Source organism: Urocampus carinirostris, chromosome 12 (genome assembly GCF_059441175.1).
Source record: "Urocampus carinirostris isolate Australia breed hairy pipefish chromosome 12, RoL_Ucar_1.0, whole genome shotgun sequence".
In the NCBI taxonomy this organism is placed as follows: domain Eukaryota; kingdom Metazoa; phylum Chordata; class Actinopteri; order Syngnathiformes; family Syngnathidae; genus Urocampus; species Urocampus carinirostris.
The window spans coordinates 27,078,822-27,103,795 of NC_142360.1; the positions used below are offsets into that span (position 1 = coordinate 27,078,822).

A 24,974-nucleotide genomic window follows, 5' to 3' on the forward strand; every position below is an offset into this window, starting at 1 on the left:
CACAGGAAGTCTGGAGTTGGATTTGAACCCACGACAGGTTCCCATGACATGAACTGTGCCGCACAAGCGCTAACCACTGCGCCGCCGTGCTGCCTAAACTATATCATATATATATATATATATATATATATATATATATATATATATATATATATATGAGAGAGAGAGACAGTCAGAAAGGGATAGAGTTGGATGGAGAGAGAGAGACAGTCAGAAAGAGAGAGAGAAAGAGAGAGAGAGAGAATATTCGAGAGAGAGAGAGAGTATGAGAGAGAGAGAGACAATCAGAAAGAGAGACACAGTCAGAGAGAAAGAGAGAGAGAGAGACAATCAGAGAGAGAGACAAGAGACAGTCCGAGAGAGGGAGGAAAGAAGCAAAAACAACCTGAAGAGCCGTTTAGGACCCGAAAGAGCCGGTTCCTGTTAGTGAGCCGAGCCGGAAAAGACGATTCTCGAAAAACTCTACTGACTTTACTCAACTTTGTTCTGCTTCGACCTTGACTTCAAAATACCGCATTAAGAACACAACGTCAGGGGAACCCGAGTATTTTTACCTTCATGCACCGTAACTTTGACTTAATTCGCTTCTTAATGAGCAATTTCGAGCCCTGATTTTTGTGAGCTGGCTAGATTTTCTTGTGCGCGGAAAAGCTGGGTAGTGCGCCATTGCGCACACACGCAGCTTAGAGGGAACATTGCGCTGGATAGATTTTCTTGTGCGCTGAGAATGTGCGGGCAGTGCGCGATTGCTTAGAGGGAACATTGGTGACAGCTTGTCATTAGGGTGAAATGATCGGTCCTGAAATCAGACCAGTTGAGAACCACTGTATTAAAACACTGTCTTTTTAAAAAAAAAATCTGGAATTGATTGAGTTTCCCCTCTCTGTTTGGCAGGTGTCCTTTTTGCTCAGGCAGCAGCTGGGTCAGCCCCATCAGTGGCGTCCCTCTCCGGCAAGCCCGTGGGCAGCCGCGTATCTCCTCATCTGCAGCAGCAGACCACACCTACCTCAACCTCCAGCAACCCAGTGTCTTAACAAAACCTCTCCTTTATTTTTTTTTTAAACATGCTACGTAAAGCCAAAAAAACCCCAATCACCTCATTTTCTAGTCAACGCCAAAAAGAGCAAGTGTACACAAACCCTCAAAATTCACGTCTCTTTTGTTCTTCACAGCAACAAAGATTTAAGAGGAAAATATCCCAACGGAGAGCCAGTAAATGTCAAACGCAGATGTATGTTCAACCTGTGAATTATTTATTTCTACATACATGTCCAGCTTCCAGAAGAACAAAAGAGATGTTAATAACCAGAAAGGAACAATGCACTGTTTACACTTCCATACACAGCTACTGACTGACAGTAATGTTTCATCCTCTATGGGAGAGATTCCTGTTATTTGAGCTTTTACTTGTCCTTTGTTGTTATTTTGACTTTCGTTGTACTGTTTTATCATTTAAATCTTTATCAATGCAGGAAGACGTTTATATATTTAGAAGTCTATCGAAAGAAAAAGAGTACAAGATATAGTCTATTTTTAATCAGGAAAAACCTTCAAAGTGCACCTCGTGTGATTCCAGAGACTGTGAGAGGCCGTTGGAGAAGTGTACTTGCACACTTGCACAACTATACTCTGATATAGACACAATCATACCCATGTACAAACACAACCATACCCTATCATACACATTACTATACTCTCACACATACTATTACACCCTCCTACACACACTTCTATACTCTCTCAAACATACTACTATACTCTTGCTTTCACACACATACTTCCACACACATACTGCTATACTCCAACACACACACTATTATCGACTTTCACACATACTATTACACCCTCATACACACACTACTATACTCTCTCAAACATACTACTATACTCCCTCACACACACTTTACTATGCTTTCACACACATACTACTGTATTCCCACACACGTACTACTATACTCCAACACACACACACTATTATCGACTTTCACACATACTATTACACCCTCAGACACACACTACTATACTCTCTCACACACGTTAGATAGATAGATAGATAGATACTTTATTCATCCCAGTAGGGAAATTCACACTTTACTATGCTTTCACAGACATACTACTATACTCCCACACACATACTACTATACTCCAACACACACACTATTATCTTTCACTTGCACTGTGATTCACTCTCACATGTACTACTATACGCCCACATACACACTACTATTCTTTTTCCAAAATGACTGTTTTCACATCTAGTGTAAAGATGAAGTCAACTCTCTGTGTTGTTTTACCGTGGGTACTTTTGGTAACCAAGGCGATGAACACTGATCTGTGTCGAATGTTGTACGCCAAACGGGAGTGGCTCCCAGTATAGTAGTATGTGTGAGAGAGTATAGTCGTGCGTGTGTGAGGGTATAGTAATATGTTTGAGAGAGTAATAGTAGTGTGTATGAGAGCATAGTAAAATGTGTGTGAGAGAGAGAATAGTAATATGTGTGTATGAGAGTATTGTAGTGAGTGTGAGGGTATAGTAATCTGTTTGAGTGAGAATAGTAGTGTGTGTATGAGAGAATTATAGTGTACGTGAGAGAGTATAATAATGTGTATCAGGTATAGTAGTATGTATAAAAGTGCATTGTAATGTTTGTGCATGGGTATGAATGTGTCTCTGAGAGTATAGTTGAGCAGTTGTGAGAGTATGATGTTACATGTGAGTGCAAGTATGGTTCACTTCTCAAATGGCCTCTCATACCACAGCAGACATTGTAGAAAACGTCTTTGAAATATATTTGCCGAGTGGACCAGGTGATTTCACAAAGTCCCTCCTGTTTTCAGGATACTTGTTAAAGGAGAGTAGCCAAACTCTGCTCTTCTGAGTTTGGATCAGCTTTTGATTGATTGGGCCTTGATGGCCTCAACGTGATATTTTTCTCTCTCACGTAATTCTTTTTAGAAATCTTACTTGGTATCTTCACTTCTTGTTGTTGTTTTTTCCTCATGAAGCGATTGTCCTGAGGTCAGATGCATGCTTGTTTTTGTCTTTAAAGCCCGAAGGAAAACTGATTTCCTTTGAGGGATGCACAGGACCATTCGGTCCACTAAATCCCATAGTGTGTTGGGGAGGGGGGAGGGGATGGGGTAGTACTCTGAGGACCTAAAGTAGTAAGACTTAATATCTGGCGCTTTCTGGTGTTTTTGTGTTATCGTTGTCAGATACATAGATATTTTTGTTTGTGTGTTATGTTAAGCGTGACTTTGTGCTTCTAATCTAAGTGCTTCTTATCCTTCTGTTTTGAGGACCAGAGAATTCTCCGGGTCCCAGATCAATCATTAAGATTTTGTTACCTTTTTAGCGGTCATCAATACTGACCACACAATCAACTTTGTTCCTACTAATGATTAAGCAAAAACAAGATTTGCTTTAGTACTTTAGTAGACAACAAAATAAAGCGAGAAGACATCTAAAAGGCCCAGGGAGAAGGCCTCTCAGATTTAAAAAAAAATGATAACCCTTCCTAAAGCTATCCTCCGAGCTCCACCTTTTATCAAATCCCCAAGGCTACAAAAACAGATCAGCTCTAAAGGGTGTGGATATCAAAGAACAGCAACATGTTTGGCCGATAGCAAAAATGATGCAATAGTCAAAACAACAAACAACAGTGAGTCTTAATAAGGAAGTGGCATACCATGAAATCTCCTTGCACTCGTCCAATAATAACAAACACATTATCTGCCATCATCAATACTAGAGCGCTTTTCACTTTTGATCAGTCAGGGCACACTGCAAAAGAACTCATTCTTTCATCATTGGAAATTTTGCCCATTTTTAAGAGGAAAAAAACTTCTGTCCATCCAAAAAAAAGAAGAAAAATCGTACCCTATTTGCATATAGTTTCGCATATTTTACATTTTTTACATTGTAATATATTTGATCTTGTTCTAGGAATTTATCCCCCATGCACAAGTGTGTTATCGACCCGCTGGAAAATCATTTGGCTAATTTTTTTCAAATATAGGTCAAAAATACTTTTATAAACTCAACTTTACTGTCAAATATGCTGTGTGCACAACATACAGCACAGATTAAATTACAGACGCTGTCCTATTTACAACGAGATTCTGGACTATCGTTCATAAATTGAATTTTTTTTTTAAGTTGCTTCAGTTCTATATTTTGTATGTTTAAGGCTTGTATAGGTAACCTGTATTGTTTTGGATTAAAAAGTAACATTTCATGAAATAATATGCTCTGTAAAAAAAATAGAGTGAAGTTAAACTTACTCGTGGAAGATGGGCTTCAAGAGTTACTTCCTCTTCTGTGGTAAAAAGTGGCAGAAGAAAAAGCGTTCCGACCATTTTCTCAACCGCATCAAGCTTTCTTATTCCACTTTCATTTCAAATGAAACGGCTCGCCTCTTCTTTACATTCTACACCAACCATATTGAATGGATGCACAAGATATTAAACGCTAAAAATGTCAAAGTTCTGGAAGTGCTGGGGATACAGTAAAGAATGTTTTCACACCAACTAGGAAGAGGGCGCGGATTTCTTCTTCGGGGTGGATGCTGGGTGACCTCTCACAGCGCCACCACACACCGATAGCGGCGTAAAGAAGCATTACAGTACTGTCCTGTACTCGGAAAAAGGTGCACACAATACAATATCTTACTTACAACAATGTCCGGATATTTTTCGACGTCTCAAACGTTTTTTCTATATACACCGTTTTACGTAAGTCAAATGGTCGTAAGTAGGGGAGCGTCTGTATTTCCACTTCGCAAACATGCAGAATATGAGGCACAATTCTAATAACAAATGGCAACAAAGTCAAAAAAAGAAATAGTACGTATAAAAATGAATAAATATATAAAGTAAAGTAAAGCCTGTATCTAAATTAAAAACAGTGTTGCATTGATTTGTCGGAAGGCAGAGGGGTTGGAAGGGGTAGGGCAGGAAGAGAGTTCAAAGACGTATAAATGAGCAAATTATTCACTTTCTGCTAGATTGTATGAATTTGCTTATATTAAAGCTCCAGTGTGTATTATATAGTGACCTCTAGTGGTGTGAAACTACACTATCAATTTTAATAATAAGCAAAAAGACACATCACTATCTCACATGAATCTGATTTTATTTAAATACTCTTAATCTAACTATATTACATAACGACCTTTGAAAACATCTTTCTACTACGGATGCTGGAATGAAAATTTTGTGAAATTAGCTTGTGCTGTTTTACTTTTAGCACCAGTGTATTGGCAATGGAAGTTCGCCTGGTAGGCCATGCATTGATGATTTTTTCATTTTGTTTGGGAAACTAAAAAAATATCGTAAAATAAGAACCTGTGCGGAGTTTGTATGTTCTCCCCGTGCTTGCGTGGGTTTCCTCTGCGCACTCCGGTTTCCTCCCACATTCCAAAAACATGCATTTCAGGTGAATTGGCCGGTCCAAATTGTCCCTAGGTGTGAATGAGCGAATGACTTGTCTGTCCCTGTGTGCCCTGCGATTGGCTGGCAACCAGTTCAGGGTGTCCCCTGCCCACTGCCTAGAGATGGCTGGGATGGGCTCCAGCACCCCCGCGACCCTAATGAGGATAAGCGGTATGGCTAATGAGATGAGAGATGAGATGAGATGAGAAGAACCAACGTACTTAAAACGAACATGGTTTTATGCCGTTGGGGTGAATCCTTTTTTAATGATTTTGCAGTGTAAGATTTTTGGGGGGGAGATGCAAATTTTACCAACTACACCTTCTGCCACCATCTGTGACAGAAATATGATTGTTGACACCAGTCTTTAGGTGTTTTCCTTTTTAACAATATAAAATACACACAAAAGGATTATGGACCTACCGAAGGGAGGAACCCTTTAATGTGAGAATATGCTTATAGGAGCAGTTGTTTTACAGTCGAGGTCCTGGTGGATGTTCTCGCTTTGTTTGCCTGAGTCTTCTCATTCCTAAAACATAAAAGTTAAGGTGACTACAGACTGTGAGAATAGGAGTGGACAAGTGCTATGGAAAAAGGAAGGAACTTACACTTTTTTCCCCCCAGACTGTTACGTTACATTTCTGCATTTTTATCAAATACCCTTGAAGAGTCTTCCCCTATATTTTTTCCCATATAGTGTCACCATCATACCTCTTCACCTGAGCATAGTAATTTCTGACCTCAATCCACAAGGAGGCACTGTGTCTGACTGTCTGTTTATTGCAAAACTATATGCGAGTAGAAAAAAAGGGTATGTTCAGTTCTTGATGTATTTCTGCTAAAATTAGATAAATGATTTGATCTAATGCTTCCAGAGGTTTTCTGTAAAATAGAATATGGAAATGATTGCGATTACACAGCATTACAGATGACTGTTTCGACGGAAATTGCATCAAAATAGTGGCGGCAGTAGCTCAGGAGGTAGAGCGCTCGTCTTGGAATCAAGGGATCCCAGTTCGAATCCCGGCTCGTCCGTGTTACATGTCGAAGTGTCCTTGGGTAAGACACTGAACCCCTAATACCCCCGATAAGCATGTTAGCGCCTTACATGGCTGCAAGGCTGCTATTGGGAAATGTGGAGCACATTGTAAAGCGCTTTGGGAAGTCATTGACTTGAAAAGCGCTATATAAATGCAGATCATTTCATTTAACTTAAAAGGGACAAGTTTGGATGAAAATGTGTAAGGGCCGACTATTCAGCCTCGCATTCTTTGAACAGAGTTTGATCAATTCAACCTCCGATCAGCCTTGCAACCTCGACGCTCGCCTTGGTAGCAATTTCATTTGAATTGCAAGGTCTCCTGAAAAAACCGCTGCTGTTCCGCTAAAACAGCTTCCGGTTGCTTCACTTTACCACAGCGTTTGTTTCCAGTTAGCTTATAGTAGTCAGCGTGTTTCGTCTGGCAGTGCCTGTTTTTAATATACAGTGGGACCTCGCTACTTCGCGGTTCCGCGTTCGCGGTTTCAGAGCTTCGCGGGTCTAAAAAATAATAATAATAAGATTAAATTAAAAATATATTTATTTTTAATTTTTTTTTTTTTTAAGCATTTTTGAAGGGGCGTCCCTACTTCGCAAATTTTCGATTTTTGGGGGTTGTTTTGGTCCCCATTAACCGGGTCTAAAAAAAAATAATAATAAAATAAAATAATTAAAAAAAAAAAAAAGTAATAAATAAAAAAATGTTAGGCATTTTTGAAGCGGCGTCGCTACTTCGTGGATTTTCACTTCGCAGGTGGTTTTGGTCCCCATGAACTGCGATAATCGAGGGATTAGTGTATCTTCTTTGAAAACAGCCGCAGTCACTTGGTAAATTGGGCAGACACAGTTGTTTCGGATTTCGGCCCTCACAATCAACTTTCCTTTTTTTATATACAGTCGCCATGTTGGAAATGGGGTGGGCTAAAAATCTCAGAGAAAGCCAAGGAGATAGTAGCCAAAGGGCTCCTGCCATCATTTGATGAAATGGCCAGTAAGAATTTGATCATGGGCCATAAGAGGCCCACGGGCTGGACTTTGGACATGCCTGCTGTAAACAATAGCTGTTTGTATAATACATGGTGAGGATATTGTACCTGCTTTTGTTTTTAAGGAGCAGATTCTGAAAAGAGCTGACAATCAAATCCAAAAGCATCCGTTGGGGGGTGGTGCAGAAAATGAAATGCAATCAATCTCGAGCGAAAGGATCAACATCGCTTCTTTTATTGTTTGTCCCTCTGACCTTTACTCAACTCGGGCTATATTCAAGCACCTCCCACCGACCTCCCGCCGCCTGGGCGCTTCTTCCACCTTCCGTATGGATCCATGTTCGAACGAGCAGCTCTTTCTTTCTCCCGCTTAAACGAATGCATCTCCGTGTGAGGTTGATGTGTTTTTGTTGTTGTTTTCGAATGCACGCCGTGACAATCAGGAGATATGGTGACTTTGTATACCTCTATATGCCCTTCAGCCACTGTTTTGACACCTTTCTACCTCAATAACTAAAAAAATACACATGACGATCATGATATTGATGACATTGACCCACCGCTATCGACCACAGACAATCAGATATCAGCTTGCTGGGACTTCCGTGATTTGTTGTTATTGCCTTATGCAAAGGAAGCTTGTTTTAAGATGGGACCTTCCAAGTGTTTGAGTATATCTACTGGGTTTTTTTTCATGTTTTAATTTAAACACTGAGGAAGCAGAAATTTAAGTTGTGTCCTAATCGTCCCTTCAATTATTACACTTGGCTCTTGTCTGGCACAATCCTCCTTTAGAATTGAATAATTCCGGAAACGGTCGTAAAGGGATAGTGTGTATTATTTAGCGCCTCCTGTTGGCAGGTAAAAATCGTATTCAAAAATGAAAAACAATATCCATTTAAATAATAAACACAAGTATATTAACTATCATGTGAACATGCATTTAAAAAAAAACTTTGCCATGTAGAAATGAACAATTATTTGGCATAAGAGGATCCTCATCTATAGGAGCTGCTATGATAGGCTGCCGTCTTGCTGCCAAGGCTAACCTCAAAAACCTGTCTTTTCTTAGTTCTTTTCTGTCTTTTGCAGATCATTTTAATGATTTATATTTTTCACAAAAAGGAGAAAAAAATGTTCCTTTTTTCTCTTTTACTTGTACTCATTTTTCTTTCTTTTATTTCCTTTTTCCTTCCCTTATTTCTCTTTTCGTCTTTCCCCTTGTTGCTATTTTTTTCCTCCTTTCCTTTTCATTTTTAAAAATATTTGTCCCCATTTCCGTATTTCTTCTTTCCCATTTAACGTTTTTTTTTCATATAGTTCTCTCTCTTTTCCCTTTCTTCCCTTTTTTTTGTTTCTTTCTTTGCTCAAGGCTAGGTAAAAAATTCAGGTAAAATAATGTTGTTCAGTCCCTAGTTTGTATTTTTCCTCGTGCTTTCTAGCACAAACCACAAAGAGACCTCTAGAAATCAAATATTACACACTGTCCCTTTAACTCCCTTTAAGTCCTTTCAATGCAGTTCATCGGGACAGTAGTCCTGAACGAATCGACACCTCTTTCGTTAGTTTCATTTTATCCACGCGCTCACAGTGTATGAAAATATCGTCGCGTTCAAAGACTGCCGTAACTTGAAATATCACTGCTGTCAATCCCTTCATGGACCATTACCCACCATTTTTATGGGCCTGAATGTTCTTGGCCCTGCCTTGGATTAAGGCAAATAACCATGACCGCAAAGTAACAAGATGCCTTCTGCTGTGACAATTGTATGAATTAACGTGTATTACAAAGATTCGTTGAGTAGAATATTTCTTTTTAGGGTGATGAATTATATTGTTTATTGTTTAATTTTCGTGCTATTTCTTTGCTTTTTTTTGTTTGAATGCTGTCATAAACCAGCACACAGAGATTACATTGTAACACAGATTGAATCATTTAGAATTGACGGTGATGCAATAATTATCATGTGACTATTTTAGTGAAGCGTGTGTGCTCCCCACATCTTCAGCTAACTTCAGCAACTTGGGGAAACGAGGCGTGGTGTCTTGTCTCCTAAAATTTCTCAGGAAAATCTACCTCTACCTCCAGTTGGATGCATTCATCCCAGTCGGGTTCCGGTTTAGCGGGTGCACGAGAGAAGGGATGGTACGGCCGAGCAGAGATCCCGAGGCTCAACCGTACTGCTTCTTTCGTGCCACTTTCAAGCACAACAAGTAGTCTTCAATATGTTCACTCGATGTGCGCTTATTCCTTCTTTATCTATACATACCTGATTTTAATGAATGGGATATTTTCTAGTAACCTTGGTAACAGTATAGTGGGAAGACAATGCAACCATTTTCTTTTCTCTTTTTTGAATGGTTAAGAGTTATTCTTGCCTATTTACTCGTATGTGGTTGTGTGAATATTTTACAATTGAATCTGGAATTAATAAAATATCAACTTTCTTAAATGTGACATCTTGGTTTGGTGTTTTTATTTGCATTTTTGGCATTTGGCATTTACCGTATTTTCCGCACTATAAGGCGCACCTAAAAGCCTTTATTTTTTTCAAAAGCTGACCATGCGCCTTATAATACAGTACGCCTTATATATGGATCAATATTAAGTCGCAAAGTCTTGCAACTAAAGCAAGCAGCCGCTGACTAGATTTTCCCCCGAAAGCGAAGTCGTCCGCGGTGAATGCTGGGATTTATATACTGGCGTTTCATTTCCTAACCAATGTGTCAATCATCATTTGAATCAGTCACTATTGGCTAAAGTTATTCGGAGGTAAAGGGGGCGGATCCTTTTTATCATTTACAGGCTCGCATAGGCTAAAGGGACGAAACAAAGCCTGCAATTGGCCGAAAAAGATAAATGTGAATCACATGTTAGGTTGCACTACGGCATAGAAAACATGTTTTACTATTCTCTTTTTGTAAATGTTTTACTCTCCTGGATTTACGACACTCACGGTTGTAAGAAGACCATGGTTACGTATCATTATTGAACGTGATGGCTGCAAGAGAACTTAGGTGCGGCTTTATATTTTCCCGGTATCTTGTTTTAGAACGATCTTGATGTTTCTGTGATGAGTCTATTTTTAAACTAAATTCAATTCAAAGTGTTTTTTGTCATATGCACAGTAAAGAACCCCGTTTCCCTGCACAATACAATTCTTACTTTGCTGTCCACACAGTTGCCAGCAAAAAATAAAATGGAAACTAAGAAATGTTTGTTTGGTGACATCGTACGGACACCGCATCCGCACGTGTCTACGACACGTATTTGCTTCTTTGCAAGCTTTCGGAATGTTAAGGGGGTAATAAGTTTGACTGAACTATCTGACTGTTTTGTCGACGTTCCCATTGTAGCGCCTTATAATGCGGTGCGCCTTATGTATGGAAAACTATTTTTTGGGGGTGCGCCCTATAACCCGGTGCGCCTTATAGTTCGGAAAATACGGCAATTAAAATAAACCAATGGATCCTGCATTCCACCTGAACCAGGGGTATCAAAATAAATTTACTAGGAAGACGCTAGAGCTAGGGTCTGGGTGAATTGGGGCAAAATCGCTTTGGATCAAAACATTTCACTGTTCTCATATATCGTTGTTGTTTTTTTAAATTCCTACACACGATAAAAAAATAAAAAAACATTGACAATGAATATGAAAATAAATCGACCAACCAGTAAGAAATAACTCCATCCACAAGAGCTGCACTTAAAGAGTGGGTATTATTCAATGTCATAATTTGAAATTAATTAATTCCCTTGTTTTCTCGATCTGTTGATCGCTCTCTTTCCTTCCCCGTCTTTTTCTCTCTTTTTCTCCCCCTCTCTTTCTCTAAAACTTATTAGTCCAGCCCCTGTGATATTTTTTATAGCATTTGTGGCCCCTAGCTAAAATGAGTTTGACATCTCTGGAGTAGCAGAAGGAAGTGTGCTAGAGATCCGCCCAGCCCTACTGTTTAACCAATCAAATTGCTCCGGGAGCTGGGCTGGCGTTTTAGAATGTTTACAAATTATTCTGTGGGGTTTTCTCATAAAGTGTCTCAACAGTGTATATTTATTTTTAGCAAACTTCCATAAAATGATTTCTTAACAAATTAGAGTGAAAACCGGATGTGTCGGTATAAAACCGTGACTCTGAACCGTAGTGAGAATGGTACTCAATATATACCGCACTGAAACGAGTAACCATTGCGTCGCTTCGGCTTCGCATATACTAAAATTGGAACGATACAGAGAAGATTAGCATGGCCCCTGCGCAAGGATGACACGCAAATTCGTGAAGCGTTCCTCATTTTCTTGAACCTGAAAGTTACATATTTTTAAATGAATAGATAGGTTACAGTTGACAAGATAGGAATGCTTATCCCACCTTTCATTCTTGTCTATCCCTCGAGAGGGGTGACCGACAGCAAGACAAACACATACAATAACAAAGAAAATAAAAGGGGGGAAATAGCAAAATACACACACAAACATTTTGGACCATGGTCAACCCAATTGCCCAAACACCTCGGCACCCAAGTTGGTAATGCTTTCGTCCCTCCAGATGAAACGGGACACGAGAAAGCACCCATGTCACTCGGGTCAGGGTGACACAACACACTCTTCATGACAGCTTTTATTGGTTTACCCCTGCCGCATCATACAGGTTCCCTGCCTATCCCTTAGAACGCGCCCAAACATCCTTCTATCCTTTTACAACACCTGTTCACTTATTCCTATCACCAACAAGAGCTCTAGCTTTCACTAGATTTAGACCTCTTTCCTGCAGAGCACTCATAACACCATCCATCCACGTCAATCGCGGCCTTCCTCTTGGTCTCCTTCCATTGACTTCTGCGCTGTAGATCCTCTTCAACCTTCCTCATCCATCCTCTCCATGTGTCCAAACCAACCGAGTACTCTCCACACGCTTGCTCAGTCCCACTACTACTATAGTCCTGTCTCTCACAATTTCATTTCTCAATCTATCCAATCTTGTCACTCCTAACATACTCCTCAAACACTTCATCTCAAAAACATTTAATTTCCTTCTCAAATCTGCATTCAGGCTCCAAGTCTCTGCACCATACAACACAGTCGGCACAATCACACTCTCATACAGTCCCCTCTTAACATCCATACTCATACTCTTGTTGCTTATAAAAGTAAATTACGCTTAACTTTATTTATCTTTATAGAGCGTATTATTTTATTAAATGATTATTTTTTTTGTACAAAACAATACAGGTTACTTAAAAAAGCCTTACACATACTTATATAAACCTTAAACTTACAAAGTAGAGCACTGAAGCAACTTACAAACGATCGTCCAGTTGGAGCCCGTAAAACATATATGATAAATGAACTGCCTGCTGCTGCGATCACATCTTCAAACCAGGAGATGGCAGCAGAGAGTAACAATATTTTAAATTCTGGTCAGCATCTTTACTGAAGGGAGCAATTGGCCGAGGTTGAGAGGTATGGAGAATACTTGGATGATGTTGTTGGATCTGCTGCGATATTGCAACCCCACAATGTTCTCCAACTGAACACTGAGCAACCCATGATTTTCTGGGCTGTTTTGAGGTTTTACATTTTCTGTCTGCAACCTTGGTCCCAGCATTCCACCTTGTGATGATGTATGCCAGAATGATCTCCACTGCGGCTTTGTAGGACACCAGCAACTTATTTTCCAGATGGTTCTTCCTGAGTACTTTCAGGAATTGAAGACTTAATTGACGAACATAGGGAGCAGATGACTTGACCAGTATTCATTTCTGTTAAAATTGTGACCCCTACTGGTCAAACACTAGAACAGCTCTAAGCCTGTGCTTTAGTTCGGTATTACAACCCCATCCAAAAGTATGTCATGGGGAAGCCCTTGCACCAGGGGTGTCAAACTCATTTTAACTCGGGGGCCACACGATAGAAGAAACATTCTGTCGGGGCCCGGACTAGTAGATTAAAGAGAAAGAAAAAGAGAGATAAAGAAAAGAGGGAGGGAAAAGGAGAGAGGGCGGGACAAAGAAAGAGAGAGAGAGAGTAAGAAACAAAAGATATAAAAAAAGAAGTCGTGGGAGAGGAAGAAAGAAATCCAAAGAGAATTAGAAAGACAAAAGGAGAGAAAAGAGAAAAGAAAGCGCGAAGGGTAGGAAGAGAGAAAGAGAAAAGAGAGAAAAGGAAAAAAGGAAGTTAGAGCAAAAGATGTTAAAAAGACACAGAGAGAGAAAGAGACAAAGAGCAACAAAGGAAGAGAAAAAGAGAGACACAGAGAGTGAAAGAGACAGAGACAGAGAGTGGGAGAAAAGGTGTGGGAGAGAGAGAGAGAGCGAGACAGAGAGAGAAAAATAAATACAAGTACAGTGTCTTTGTGAGAGGAACCACCTTTGGCAACATCAGGTTGACATTTTTCAACCTGCAGCTTGTTTTTCTCTAGTGCTTCTCTGAGTGTTGTCTCGCGGGCCGGATTCAATCCCTTAGCGGGCCTGATCTGGCCCCCGGGCCGCCTGTTTGACACCAGTGCCTTACACAGACATTTTATTCCGTAGAAAAAAACTCAGACTACAAACATGAAACAATCGTAAGGTAATCCCCAAAAAACATTGCAATGGTGAGTAAATGTTACTTTTATAGAGCAAGTGCAGGGAAATAAATATGGAATCAATTAATTTTAAGGAAAAATATATGGAATCGGTGCATTGATCACCAGTTAAAAACAGTACAGTACTCAATGTCATCGAGCATTTGTGGAAAGATCTGAAAAAATGCTCTACACAAACGACCACCATCAAACCTTAAAGGGACAATGGGTATAATTTATCGCCTCCTGGTGGTCAAAACAAAATAAAACCGTAATTTTTCAAAAAAAAGCATCGTTTCAACTAAGAAAAAATATATGAACCAGTATGTAAACGTGCAATTAAAAAAAATAAACATACTTGGCGAAGAAATTAGTATTTATTTGATATAAGATAATTCTCACCTGGAGTAAGCCATCAAAGTCTTTTTTTTCTTCTTTTCTTCCTTATGCACACATTTTTCACAAAAAAAAATATTTAGAATGTTAGATGATTTTTGCTCATTTTAAGTATTTTTTTATGTTTTTTCCTTTATCTTTTTCAAATTTACTTCTTTTTTTATTCCCCCTTTTATCAACTTTCATTTTACCCCAACATTTTTCTTATTTCCCTTTGTCTCTGTGCTTTTATTTACCTTCTTTTTTTTCTTTTGTCTTTTCTTTTCTTTTGTTTTTTTCTTTCTTTAGGTTATTTTTTTTTTTCTTTTTTTTGCTTTTCCCTTTTTTTCTTCTTTCGTTTTACCCCTTTTTTTCTTTTTTCGTTCTTTGTGAAAAGCTAGGTAAAAAATGGGGGAGAACAATATAGTGTTTTGATCGCCTTGAGTCTCCTCAGTTTAAATTCTTCCCTGTGCATTTAGCACTTGTTTTCGGTCACACAACACAATACAGAGACATCTAGTGGTCAAATATAACACACTGTACCTTTAATAAACTAGAGGTGATTTGAAGGAAGGAATGGGTAAATATTTCTGTTTCAAGATGTGCAAAGCCTATAGGGAGGTTGTACAAAGTATCACCTCAAGGGGGCAATAATTTAGCAACACCTAGTTTTATTTTTATTATTTTTTTAGCACAATGTAAAATGTCGAATACATTTCTGTCTCTCATGTTGTTGATTCCTAGAAAATATTGAGTTTTTAAATTTGAAGCCTGAAATATGTCAAGAAGTTCTTGTGGGCAGGAGCGATTTTAGCTTTATAGTTTTGGGGGTGCTGAGCACCCACAGTGTCCGGCTGGTTTTATTTTTATTTATTTATTTTTACTTCAAGTTTTATAACGTGTAAAATTCATTTATAATAACATTTTAATTAAAATATTTTACAAAAGGCTTTTTATTATAAAAGGCCGTTTTACTAATTGCATGTCAGTTTTAAGGCCGTTTTTATTCAGGGAATGTTCCTTTTTTCAATCTAATTTTGGCACTCTTGGGCTTCCATAATAAAATACACTCACCCATGGGCGTAACCAGCCCGTTTTTGGGGGGTGCTTAAGCACCTAAAATTTCAACCCAAACACCCCCCAGAAATTATAGCATTTTTAAAATCTTTCCCTTAATAACGGAGAAGATACAGTGTGCTTGAATGTGATGAAAAAGTAAAAAGAAAAAAAAAAAGTATGAACAACGAACTATCGGAAATACTCCACAGTCCTGAGATTGTTCAGTCCGTTTGATTCATAGCACCGCTTTCTATATTAAGTTTTACAGTATTTCTATTGAATTTTTGTGTGGATTTTCTGCAGTCACATTTTTGTAGTAGTTCCGTATTTTTATTGTAATACTGTAGTTATATTTTCATAGTATTTTTGCAGTATTTCATCAATAGTAATTTTGTTCAATTTCCTTCGTAGAATTTCTTGTAGTATATCTGTAGTATTTTTGTAGTATTACTGAAGTTGTATTTTTGTAGTATTTCTGTTGTAATATTTATCTGGCAGTATTTTTTCTATTTCAGTATTACATTATATTAGAGCCAGAAAAAATGGTAGACCCAAACGCGTAACGTTTCACGCATAAGATTATTGTGATATTAAGGAAACAAATGCCAGCAATCCGGTGCTCGCTGGACGAGGGAAGCAAGCCGCTCGGAATGTGGAAGTGGATCTCCCGGGGCGGGAGATCGGAGCGTGGTCATTTGGGCAAAACGGGTCGATAGGCGGAGCGGGGGATCAGAACGTGGTCGGAGGTCAAAAACGGGTCATTAGCCGGAGCGGGAGATAGGGGCGTGGTCGGTGGTCAAAATTGGGTCGTTAGCTGAAGCGGGAGATCAGAGCAATGTCGGTGATCAACAACAGGTCGTTAGCCGGAGCGAGAGATCAGAGCGTGGTCAAAAGGACAAAGCGGGTCGATAGCCGGAGACAAACAGGGAATCAGGAACAGACGAGTGGTATACGGATGGAAAACGGGACCAATGGCACCCAGAGTCAAAGTGCTTGCTTTGCATATGCAGAGGTTCGCAGACGGACTGACAAGGAGTGACTGGCGCACTGAGTGTAAATGGGAGGGGAATCGATCAGGCAACAAGCAGCAGCTGGCGCCAAACGAGCGGGCACAGGTGAGGGCAATGAGTAATCATGACACATTATTGATTTTTGTAGTATTTCTGTAGAATTACATTTGAAGTACAGTATTTCCATACTAGTATCTTTGTAGTATTTCTTTAGCATTTTTTTATGTTACTGTTGTGATATTTTTGTAGTTGTATTTCTGTATAACTGTATTACTGTACGGCGGCGCAGTGGTTAGCGCTTGTGCAGCACACTTCGTGTCATGGGAACCTCCTGCGTGGGATCAAATCCAGCTCCAGACTTCCTGTGCGGAGTTTGTATGTTCTCCCCATGCTTGCACTCTGGTTTCCTCCCACGTTCCAAAAACATGCATTTCAGGTGGATTGGCCGGTCCAAATTGTCCCTAGGTGTGAATGAGCGAGCGAGTTGTCTGTCCCTGTGTGGCCTGCGATTGGATGGCAACCAGTTCGTGGTGTCCCCTGCCCACTGCCCGGAGATGGCTCCAGCCCCCCTGCGACCCTAATGAGGATAAGTGGTACGGCTGATGAGATGATGAGATTACTGTAGTGGTATTTTTCAATTATTTATTGGGTATTTCTTTCTCATCAGAATGAAGACGTTATATATTAGGTACCTGTTTTAAGCACTATATTTGATATTTATTTTTGTAGTATTTTGTAGTATTCCTGTGCTCGGAATCAGATGGACTGAACCATTTCAAGGCAATGGCGTATTTCTTTTCGTTGTTCACATTTTCAACTCTTTTTAAAATAGCGTTTCATGATATTAAAGCTTATTCTGGCGTTTATTAAGGAAAATGACGTTTTTTAAAATGCTATAATTCTTGGGTTGAATTTTGGGGTGCTTGAGCCCCATAAAAAAGGGCTGTTTACGCCCATGCGTGGGGGAGGAGGCAATATTTTTGTTTGGCACTATACAGGTATTTGTGGCATTTCTCAACAAGGCACTAAAACATCACCCCTCGAAAATGGCCGATTCGACACCTAAGTGTCATAAATCGTTCGCTGATGGATGACGCAACTTATCTCAGCTGCCTTTTTCAGCGTATGTGCTGCAAAACAAAACAAAACCAAAAAAAAGTCGTCTGTAAAAACAAAAAGCTCGACTTCCCGTGCAGCAGGAACAAGATAATGATAGAAGCCAGTGGAAAAGATTTGTGCAACAGATAATTAAACCACTCTGTTAGTGAGCCTTATATTTTCTTTACTCTTTTTTTTTACTCTTGATGCTGGAGTTCTTCCGTGCAGCTTGATGGTTTCTTTCCTCGTGAAAACACATTTCGCTGACGTTTAATTTATACTTGACTGTTATTTAATTACAGTGGAAACTGCTAAATTTGAACCTGACTGTTTACACAGGGGTAGTGTCTATTATTTAGCGCCTCCTAGTGGTTAAACCATACCTGTCAAGCTCCAGGGCTCCATGCCCTTACAAACTGTCGTATTTTCCCTTACAAAATACAAAATAATCTTACACCATATTTTTTTCAGACGTGTTTATTTATGTAGTTTAACATGTTATATTGTACATGTGTTTCGTTAATTCATAGATATTGTTAATTAACATTTTGTTGTGAGATACTCAGTTGCTCGACATGAATGAGGTTTATTATAAAAAAAGTTCAAAAATGAAGTAGCTTGGACGTTCACTATGGAAGGAAAAAATACATGCAAATATAATTAAGTAGAATAATACATTTTCTTATTCAAATTATTAATTCATTTCCTGCATTAAATTATTGTTGGTAATATACTAATTAAAGGGTTAACCACAAACCTGTCTTTTTTCATTTTCTCATTTTATACTTCGTTTTTTTTCTTAACTTCTTTATACATCATAATAATTCGTTATATAATGCATCAAAGCAAGTGAGCCGTTTGAGAGCCGGCTCTCTTTAATGAGTTGAGCCGGAAAAGCCGGTTCTCTAAAAAGAGACGGACTTCCTTTCACTACACTACTACCACATGAAATCCGATTTTTTTTTAAGACCACATGTATTTCAAATTTACTCAATCAACCCCGCCTGTTGTTTTCGGATCAGAATGACTTACGGCGTTTTAATTCAGGTTCGGCCATTGCGACTCGATGATTGTATCCAAAGAGATAGAGGCTACCGCGGCGAACCGGTTTGACTCGATTGATTTGCCGTTTGGTGATAGTCGGTGTATACCGGATGGTACCCATAATTGACAAATTTGCGTTTTTCAGTACAGATTTTCTTGTACGTCGTACACGTCCTAAAATGCATAATAAACGTACTTTGTACGGCGAAAACGTACAGGTTGAAAGGTATGTTAAACATATGTTTATTAATTGGGGAAAACAAACACAATAATGATTTGAATAATAAGTACGGTTCACGGATCCCTTACCCACTTGGGTCGTAGGGGTACCACTTCCTGTGGTCCTTTTCAGGACGTTTTTTTGCTGCCACACATAAAACAGATACTGGTTTCCAGTAGCAGGGAAAACCTCTTGATATGACTCCTTTACAGCACCTTCATCATCTGGTCACCATTTTTTTCTGTGTACACAGTTATCGGACCTAGACATTGACAGGCAGCGACGTGTGACAATAACTAATTGGTGGGTAGGATCCCCTACCTATTATGGTCGTAGGGGTACCAATTCCAGTGGTGTGTCCTGGGCAAGTACAGTCTGGTGGCACCCACCTCTCTCCAGGCTAACATGTTTCCACCCGGTCTCGAACCGGGGACCTTTTGTGTGTTTGGCAAATGGGCTAACCACTTCCCAAAAGAAACCAAATCCTTAATCATTGGGTAAAAACTATTCTGAGTATCACATCGTACAATACGCATGGCATCACTTTTGGCTTTCATATTTTTGTGGTATTTGTTAGGTTTTAAAAATTAAAGTGTACCGTCGCTCGAGTCTCTGTCAAGCCTCCTCTCTCGATCTTCTGCCTTCTCTTCTTGGACCACGTTTTTCAGCAAGCTGGTGTGCCGGCTCCTTCCATGGGCATGCCAGGGGAAGCCCCACGTTAGCTCCACCATCTCGGAGAAGAGCGTCCCAATGTCTGGACCAACCAAAACAACTTCTCCATACAATGCCTGCCGTACTCCGTCAGAGTCCTGTTATCAAGAGAACTAGACAAAATATTCTGGACTAGGATCAGCGTGACCCGTCATTGAACTTAAGCCTACTCGGTGAAAATCTTCTCATCTCATCTCATCTCATCTCATCTCGTTAGCTGCACCGCTTATCCTCAGTAGGGTCGCGGGGGTGCTGGAGCCCATCCCGGCAATCATCGGGCAGTGGGCAGGGGACACCCTGAACTGGTTGCCAGCCAATCGCAGGGCACACAGGGACAGACAACTCGCTCGCTCATTCACACCTAGGGACAATTTGGACCGGCCAATCCACCTGAAATGCATGTCTTTGGAATGTGGGAGGAAACCGGAGTGCCCGGAGGAAACCCACGCAAGCAAGGGGAGAACATACAAACTCCGCACAGTAAGTCTGGTAGCTGGATTTGAACCCACGCAGGAGGTTCCCAAGACCTTAGAACTGTACCGCACACGCGCTAACCACTGCGCCGCGGTGAAAATCTTCATCGCACTCAATAAATGTAACATGTATTTAATCATATATAATCCTTTATAGTAAAATGTATAAAATCCTTCACATTTTAAAGGCTCTTAAAATGTCACGGGATGACGGACAGACCCAAATGCAGGACACAAGGAGAGGGCAAACGGTGATATGATCAAACCCCAATAGGGGGAATTTATTCAATAACCAAAAAAATGACTTCACTAATGATAGGTGAGAGAGGAACTGGGGCTGCTGAGGAGGGAAAACTTAAGGGGAAGACTCAGCAGGGGGTCTTGAGTTTTCGAGAATCTTGAAAAGAAGATTTGGGATTACCTTGAACAAGATGGTTGGAGTGGCAGATCTTGGAACGAGAAAGGAAAATTTGAAAGGGACACTTAAGAAAGTAACTTGAGAGGGGTCTTGGGGTGGCATGTATCTTGTGAAGGAGATTAGGGAATACCTTTAAGAAGATCCTTGGAGTGGATGACCTTGGGACAAAGAGGGAACTGAAGAAGAAAGTTTTGGGAGGAGATGCTTGTCATCTTGGCGAGTGAATGTCTCGATTTCTGCAATCACGAACGAATCGGCAACATAAAATGGGAGCTCAGAGTAGTTGTGGTAGAGGTTAACCAATTGTCTGATTGGGAGAACCTGTGTCACGGTTGCCACGGCGCCCAATTGGCCCCGCCCATGGACACCAGCTGAAGCGCGTTGACAGATTGCTGCCGGACTACTTGTGAGTCGCCTGGTGTTAGAGCTTCTGCAAAACTCCTGTTAAACTCTGTTGTGATATGCCAAGCCTGTGAATCCCCGTTTTGTCTGTGTTTTTTTGCTCTGTGACTCTCTGTTTTAGCCTGTGTTTTGCCCCTCTTTGGTTCTCGCCCTGAGCTGGTTGATTTTGATCACTTCCTCATGGCAATCAATCTTCTTCCGCGACCCACGATCTTCGGATCGAGTGTGCACTCATTCCTCTTCTCTCCAATAAACTGTGAGTAACGTTACGCGATTGGGTTCTCATTCCTGTTTCCTGTCCTGGGTTGTGACAACCTGAGCAAAGGAATTGTGAGGGGGCGCGCTTAAAAAAGGGGTCATGAAGGACAGGGACTGCAGGCACTGACCCAATAAGCTTAGGCCTATGCGTTTCGTATACTACATGGATTAAAAAATATATATGGTTCCTTCAAAAATAAAAACTTAATAAGGTCCATTAATACATAAATAGACAAGTTATTAACAAACAATTGAATTGTTTTACTAATTGAATTGAAATCTACAAATAAACACAACATTTTCATACATTTGACAAGTCGGTTGTAAGAAACAGTGAAACGTACGTGAGAACTCGCGTTATTTCAGAGAGTGCCACTTTATGATGTTGAATTAGATTTTTTATCGACCCCTCGTTGTGTTTTTCTTTCCCTTTTCTTTTTATCTTAGGTCTTTTATCTTTATCTTTCATTCTTTTTTATTATGTTTCCCATTTTGTTTCTTTTTTGTCCTTTTCACATTTTTTCTTTTTCTGTCCTTTTTTCATTTTTCTGTCTTCCACCTTTTTACAGCTTCCCCATTTTTTTTCTGTTCTTTTTTCCCTTTTCTTCTACCACCCCTTTTTCTTGCACATTTCCCCTTTTTATTCCCTTCTCCCTGTTCTCATCTTTCCATTTTTCACTTCCCTTTTCTGTCACGACTCAGAATGGAATCATGGACTCAATTGCATTCGTTTTAAAGGAATCTCTATTGGATTGAGCTGACAGAGCTGGCTTCGGAAGCCGATGGTTGTCGGTCGCTGGCAGCGTTGGACGGAACGGCAGTTCCGTGACAGGTAGGCAGAATCGAATGGCCAGGGCAGGAGAATAGATCGTAAACGAGGGGCAGAAACAGGTCGGAACCGAAGGCAGGAATCAAAACAGGAGAGTAGTCTTATGTACTTGGTAATCCGGCAAAACACACAGGAACACAGAAGTACGGTTTGACGTCCTTCTCTGGACTCTGACCGCTTAAGAAGAGAACGTCAGCCAATCAGAGAGCGCGCTCCGGCGCGCCAAACGATTGCTACGGGTGTCTTCACTTCGGCAATCATGACAATATTCACCTTGTTCTTTTTCTTTATTTTTCACTCCCTCTGTTTCTTTCTTTTTCTTTTCTTTTTACTTTCTTTTTCCTCTTTTTTTCTATTCCCTGTTTTTGTCTCAGTTTTCCTCTTGTCCCTTTTCCCTTTCTTTCGTGTTTTATTTTTATAACCGCTTTCTTTGTAAAACGTTGGACAAAACACTAAAAGAAAAATAATGCACTTCGATCCATGCGAGTCTTTGATATTCTTTCTGTGCTTTGTCACACTGGTTTTCAGTTGTGATACACAGTGACATCTCGTGGTCAAATATTATACATTGTCCCTTTAAAAATACTTTTTGAGAGCAAAAGTGGCCCTTTCGGGAAATCATGGTTCAATTACAGAGTCATTTGAACACTAAGCGTTTACACGTCGATGCAAAAAAAGTGATAAGTGAAAGTTTGCATTGAAGTTGACTGTTGGTCTCAAAATGGAAGTCGGGTATTTACTCCATATGGCGTTCGACATGGTACCCGGAGAAGGAGGTGGAGATGGAGGGGGGTTTTGCTGTGGGCGGAGGAAAAGCTTAGTATTTTGTCCGTCCTGAAATTTGATTCACAAGTTCGGGATCCTGGAAGACAAAAAGAAAAAGCAAAGGAGGAGGGAAGAAAGGGTTTCTTCTCCCTAACCACCGGAGGCGTAAACTCGACAGCCTGCAACGTTACTGGAAAAGTAAGTTCTTTTATTTTGAATTTATACGTGGGGAGGAAAAAAATGACCCGAACCATGACATGTTATTTGTTTTGACTTTCTGATTGTTGCAAAACAAAAGACTTGCACGAGTCGTTCTGATTTCTCGTTGCGGTTAACTATGACGTAGCTTTAGTTACTTTTTGGTCTTATATGCATTATTTAACGACAAAGTCGTCTGGGCTGAACCAAGGTTAGATGGAGTTGAACAAAAATATAGATATTTTTCCCCTCTTTACTCCAAGGGGGGGGAAAAGGCGCACATTCGATGGCATTTTCCACATGTAGACGACACTGATTGTCTCCTCAAGCACTTTTGTGGTTTGCATTCATCTCCACGATGTGATGTTTATTTAGAGCGGGAGGAACCAAGTCACTTCTTTAGAGATGTTATTTGCGTGGCAACTGTGCGCCAAAACCACTCTCGCCAAAGCGCGGGCTGTCTTGACGCAACAAAAGGAGACGCGTGCTTGATATTATGCTGCCATTAGTCATTTTCACCAGTTCATGTTAGTGAGGCAGGGGAGGCTGTGCCTCACCTGCCATCACCATACCTGTCATCCACCAGGGCTCCATGCCCTTACAAAATGTTGTATTTTCCCTTACTTACTTACTTATTGCTCCAGCGAAGGTCGGGGGGTCCCGTCCCTGTGCGTTGAGCCGACCAGATGAACCAGGTTTTTCCAATGCTGGCGGTCTTGTGCCAGCTGTTCTGCATCCTCTACGGCAACTCCGTGTTGTTGGAGGTCGCCCGCAACGACGTCGAGCCATCGAGTGCGGGGTTTCCCTCGTGGTCGTCTCCAGCCTGCGGCCTTTGGGTCAAACTGGAGAATGGCTCGTGTCGGATGGTCTGGTGGTAGACGAAGGACATGGCCAAACCAGCGGGTGCGGCGTTGTGCGACCAAGGAAGATGCTTGGGGCTGGCACGTGCGGGCTCTGAGCTCTTTATTGGAGACTCGCTGGGGCCACCTGATGTTCTCGATGGTTCTGAGAGCCCTGCTATCAAAACCATCGATTCTTGTGGCCAGGGTGTCGTTCAGGGGCCATGTTTCTGAGCCATAAAGCAGGATAGGGAGTACGGCGAGGTTGTAAATGCGGAGCTTCGTCTTGCGTGCGATGGTCTGGTGCCGCCAGAGTGGTTTCCAGAGAGACTGCAGAGCAGATGCTGCCAGGGCTCTTCTGCGGAGAATCTCTGGTTTTAGGTCCCCATTGTCTGTCACCATGGACCCCAGATATACAAAGCTCTTGACAGGCTCTACGATGTCGCTACCAATTTGGATGGGAGGTGGATCTGGTCCATCACCGACATACATGAACTTGGTTTTCGTCCAACTCACTTGCAGGCCAAGCCGCGCTGCCTCTTCGCTGTAAATGCCCAGAGCGTCTCTCAGCTGGCTGTAGGAAGTGCTGAGAATGATGGTGTCGTCAGCATACTCCAGGTCAGTCAGGTGGTAGTTGCCGAAAGACACTCCGGGGATGCGCTCACTAACCCTGAACATCAGATGGTCGATGATGCAATTAAAAAGGTCGGGAGCAGCCACACAGCCTTGGCGAACGCCGCTGGAGATAGCAAACCAGTCGGAGTCAATGCCGTTGATACGGACACAGCTCTCTGTGTTGCTGTAGAGCAGCTTGAACAGGGCTATGATCTTGGGTGGTGCTCTGAGAGCTTGGAGGATGTTCCACAGTGAAGAGTGGCAGACGGTGTCAAAGGCGGCCTTCAGATCAATGAATCCGATATATAGATGGCGATCTTTACGGAATTCACGGGTCTTTTCTATCAGCAAACGGACGGCAGAGATGTGGTCCGTTGTGGAGCGGTTGGGCATAAAGCCAGCCTGCTGGGGACGGCGGCAGCTTCTGATTGCTGGAAGGGCACGGCTGAGCAAGATCCTGGTAAAGACCTTGCCCGGGATGGAGAGTAAGGTTATGCCTCTGTGGTTTCCACAGACAAGCCTGTCGCCCTTGCATTTCCAGAAGGGCAAGATGACTCCTCTGGTCCAGTCGGTGGGCAGCTGCTCCGATTCCCACACCTGGTTGAATAGGCGGGTTAGCCACTCCACCATGCCATCACCGCC

At 41.1% G+C, this 24,974-nt stretch overlaps 2 protein-coding genes and 1 non-coding gene across 5 annotated transcripts in view; all 3 read left to right on the forward strand.

Moving 5' to 3' along the window:
* The window catches only part of arid3a (AT-rich interaction domain 3A), a 105,720-nt gene extending 103,516 nt beyond the window's left edge, over window positions 1–2,204 (forward strand). For both annotated transcript variants that reach the window (XM_088350195.1, XM_088350196.1), the window contains exon 9: window positions 895–2,204. In XM_088350195.1, the coding sequence (XP_088206321.1) occupies window positions 895–1,034 (140 nt within the window). In that variant the 3' untranslated portion in view covers window positions 1,035–2,204. The remainder of the gene's footprint in view (window positions 1–894) is intronic.
* Window positions 2,205–11,646: 9,442 nt separating this feature from the next.
* Window positions 11,647–11,752, forward strand: LOC148355373 (U6 spliceosomal RNA). The gene has a single exon (XR_015852369.1). It is a non-coding gene; the product is annotated as a U6 spliceosomal RNA (small nuclear RNA).
* Window positions 11,753–21,022: 9,270 nt separating this feature from the next.
* Window positions 21,023–24,974, forward strand: part of LOC148355374 (uncharacterized) — a 28,535-nt gene continuing 24,583 nt past the window's right edge. The window contains exon 1 of one of the 2 annotated variants that reach the window (XM_088349716.1): window positions 21,023–21,084. The gene's annotated coding sequence lies outside the window, so the exon portion shown is untranslated. Of the gene's footprint in view, window positions 21,085–22,790; window positions 22,879–24,974 lie in introns of those variants that run through there. The other variant, XM_088349715.1, reaches the window with a different exon arrangement.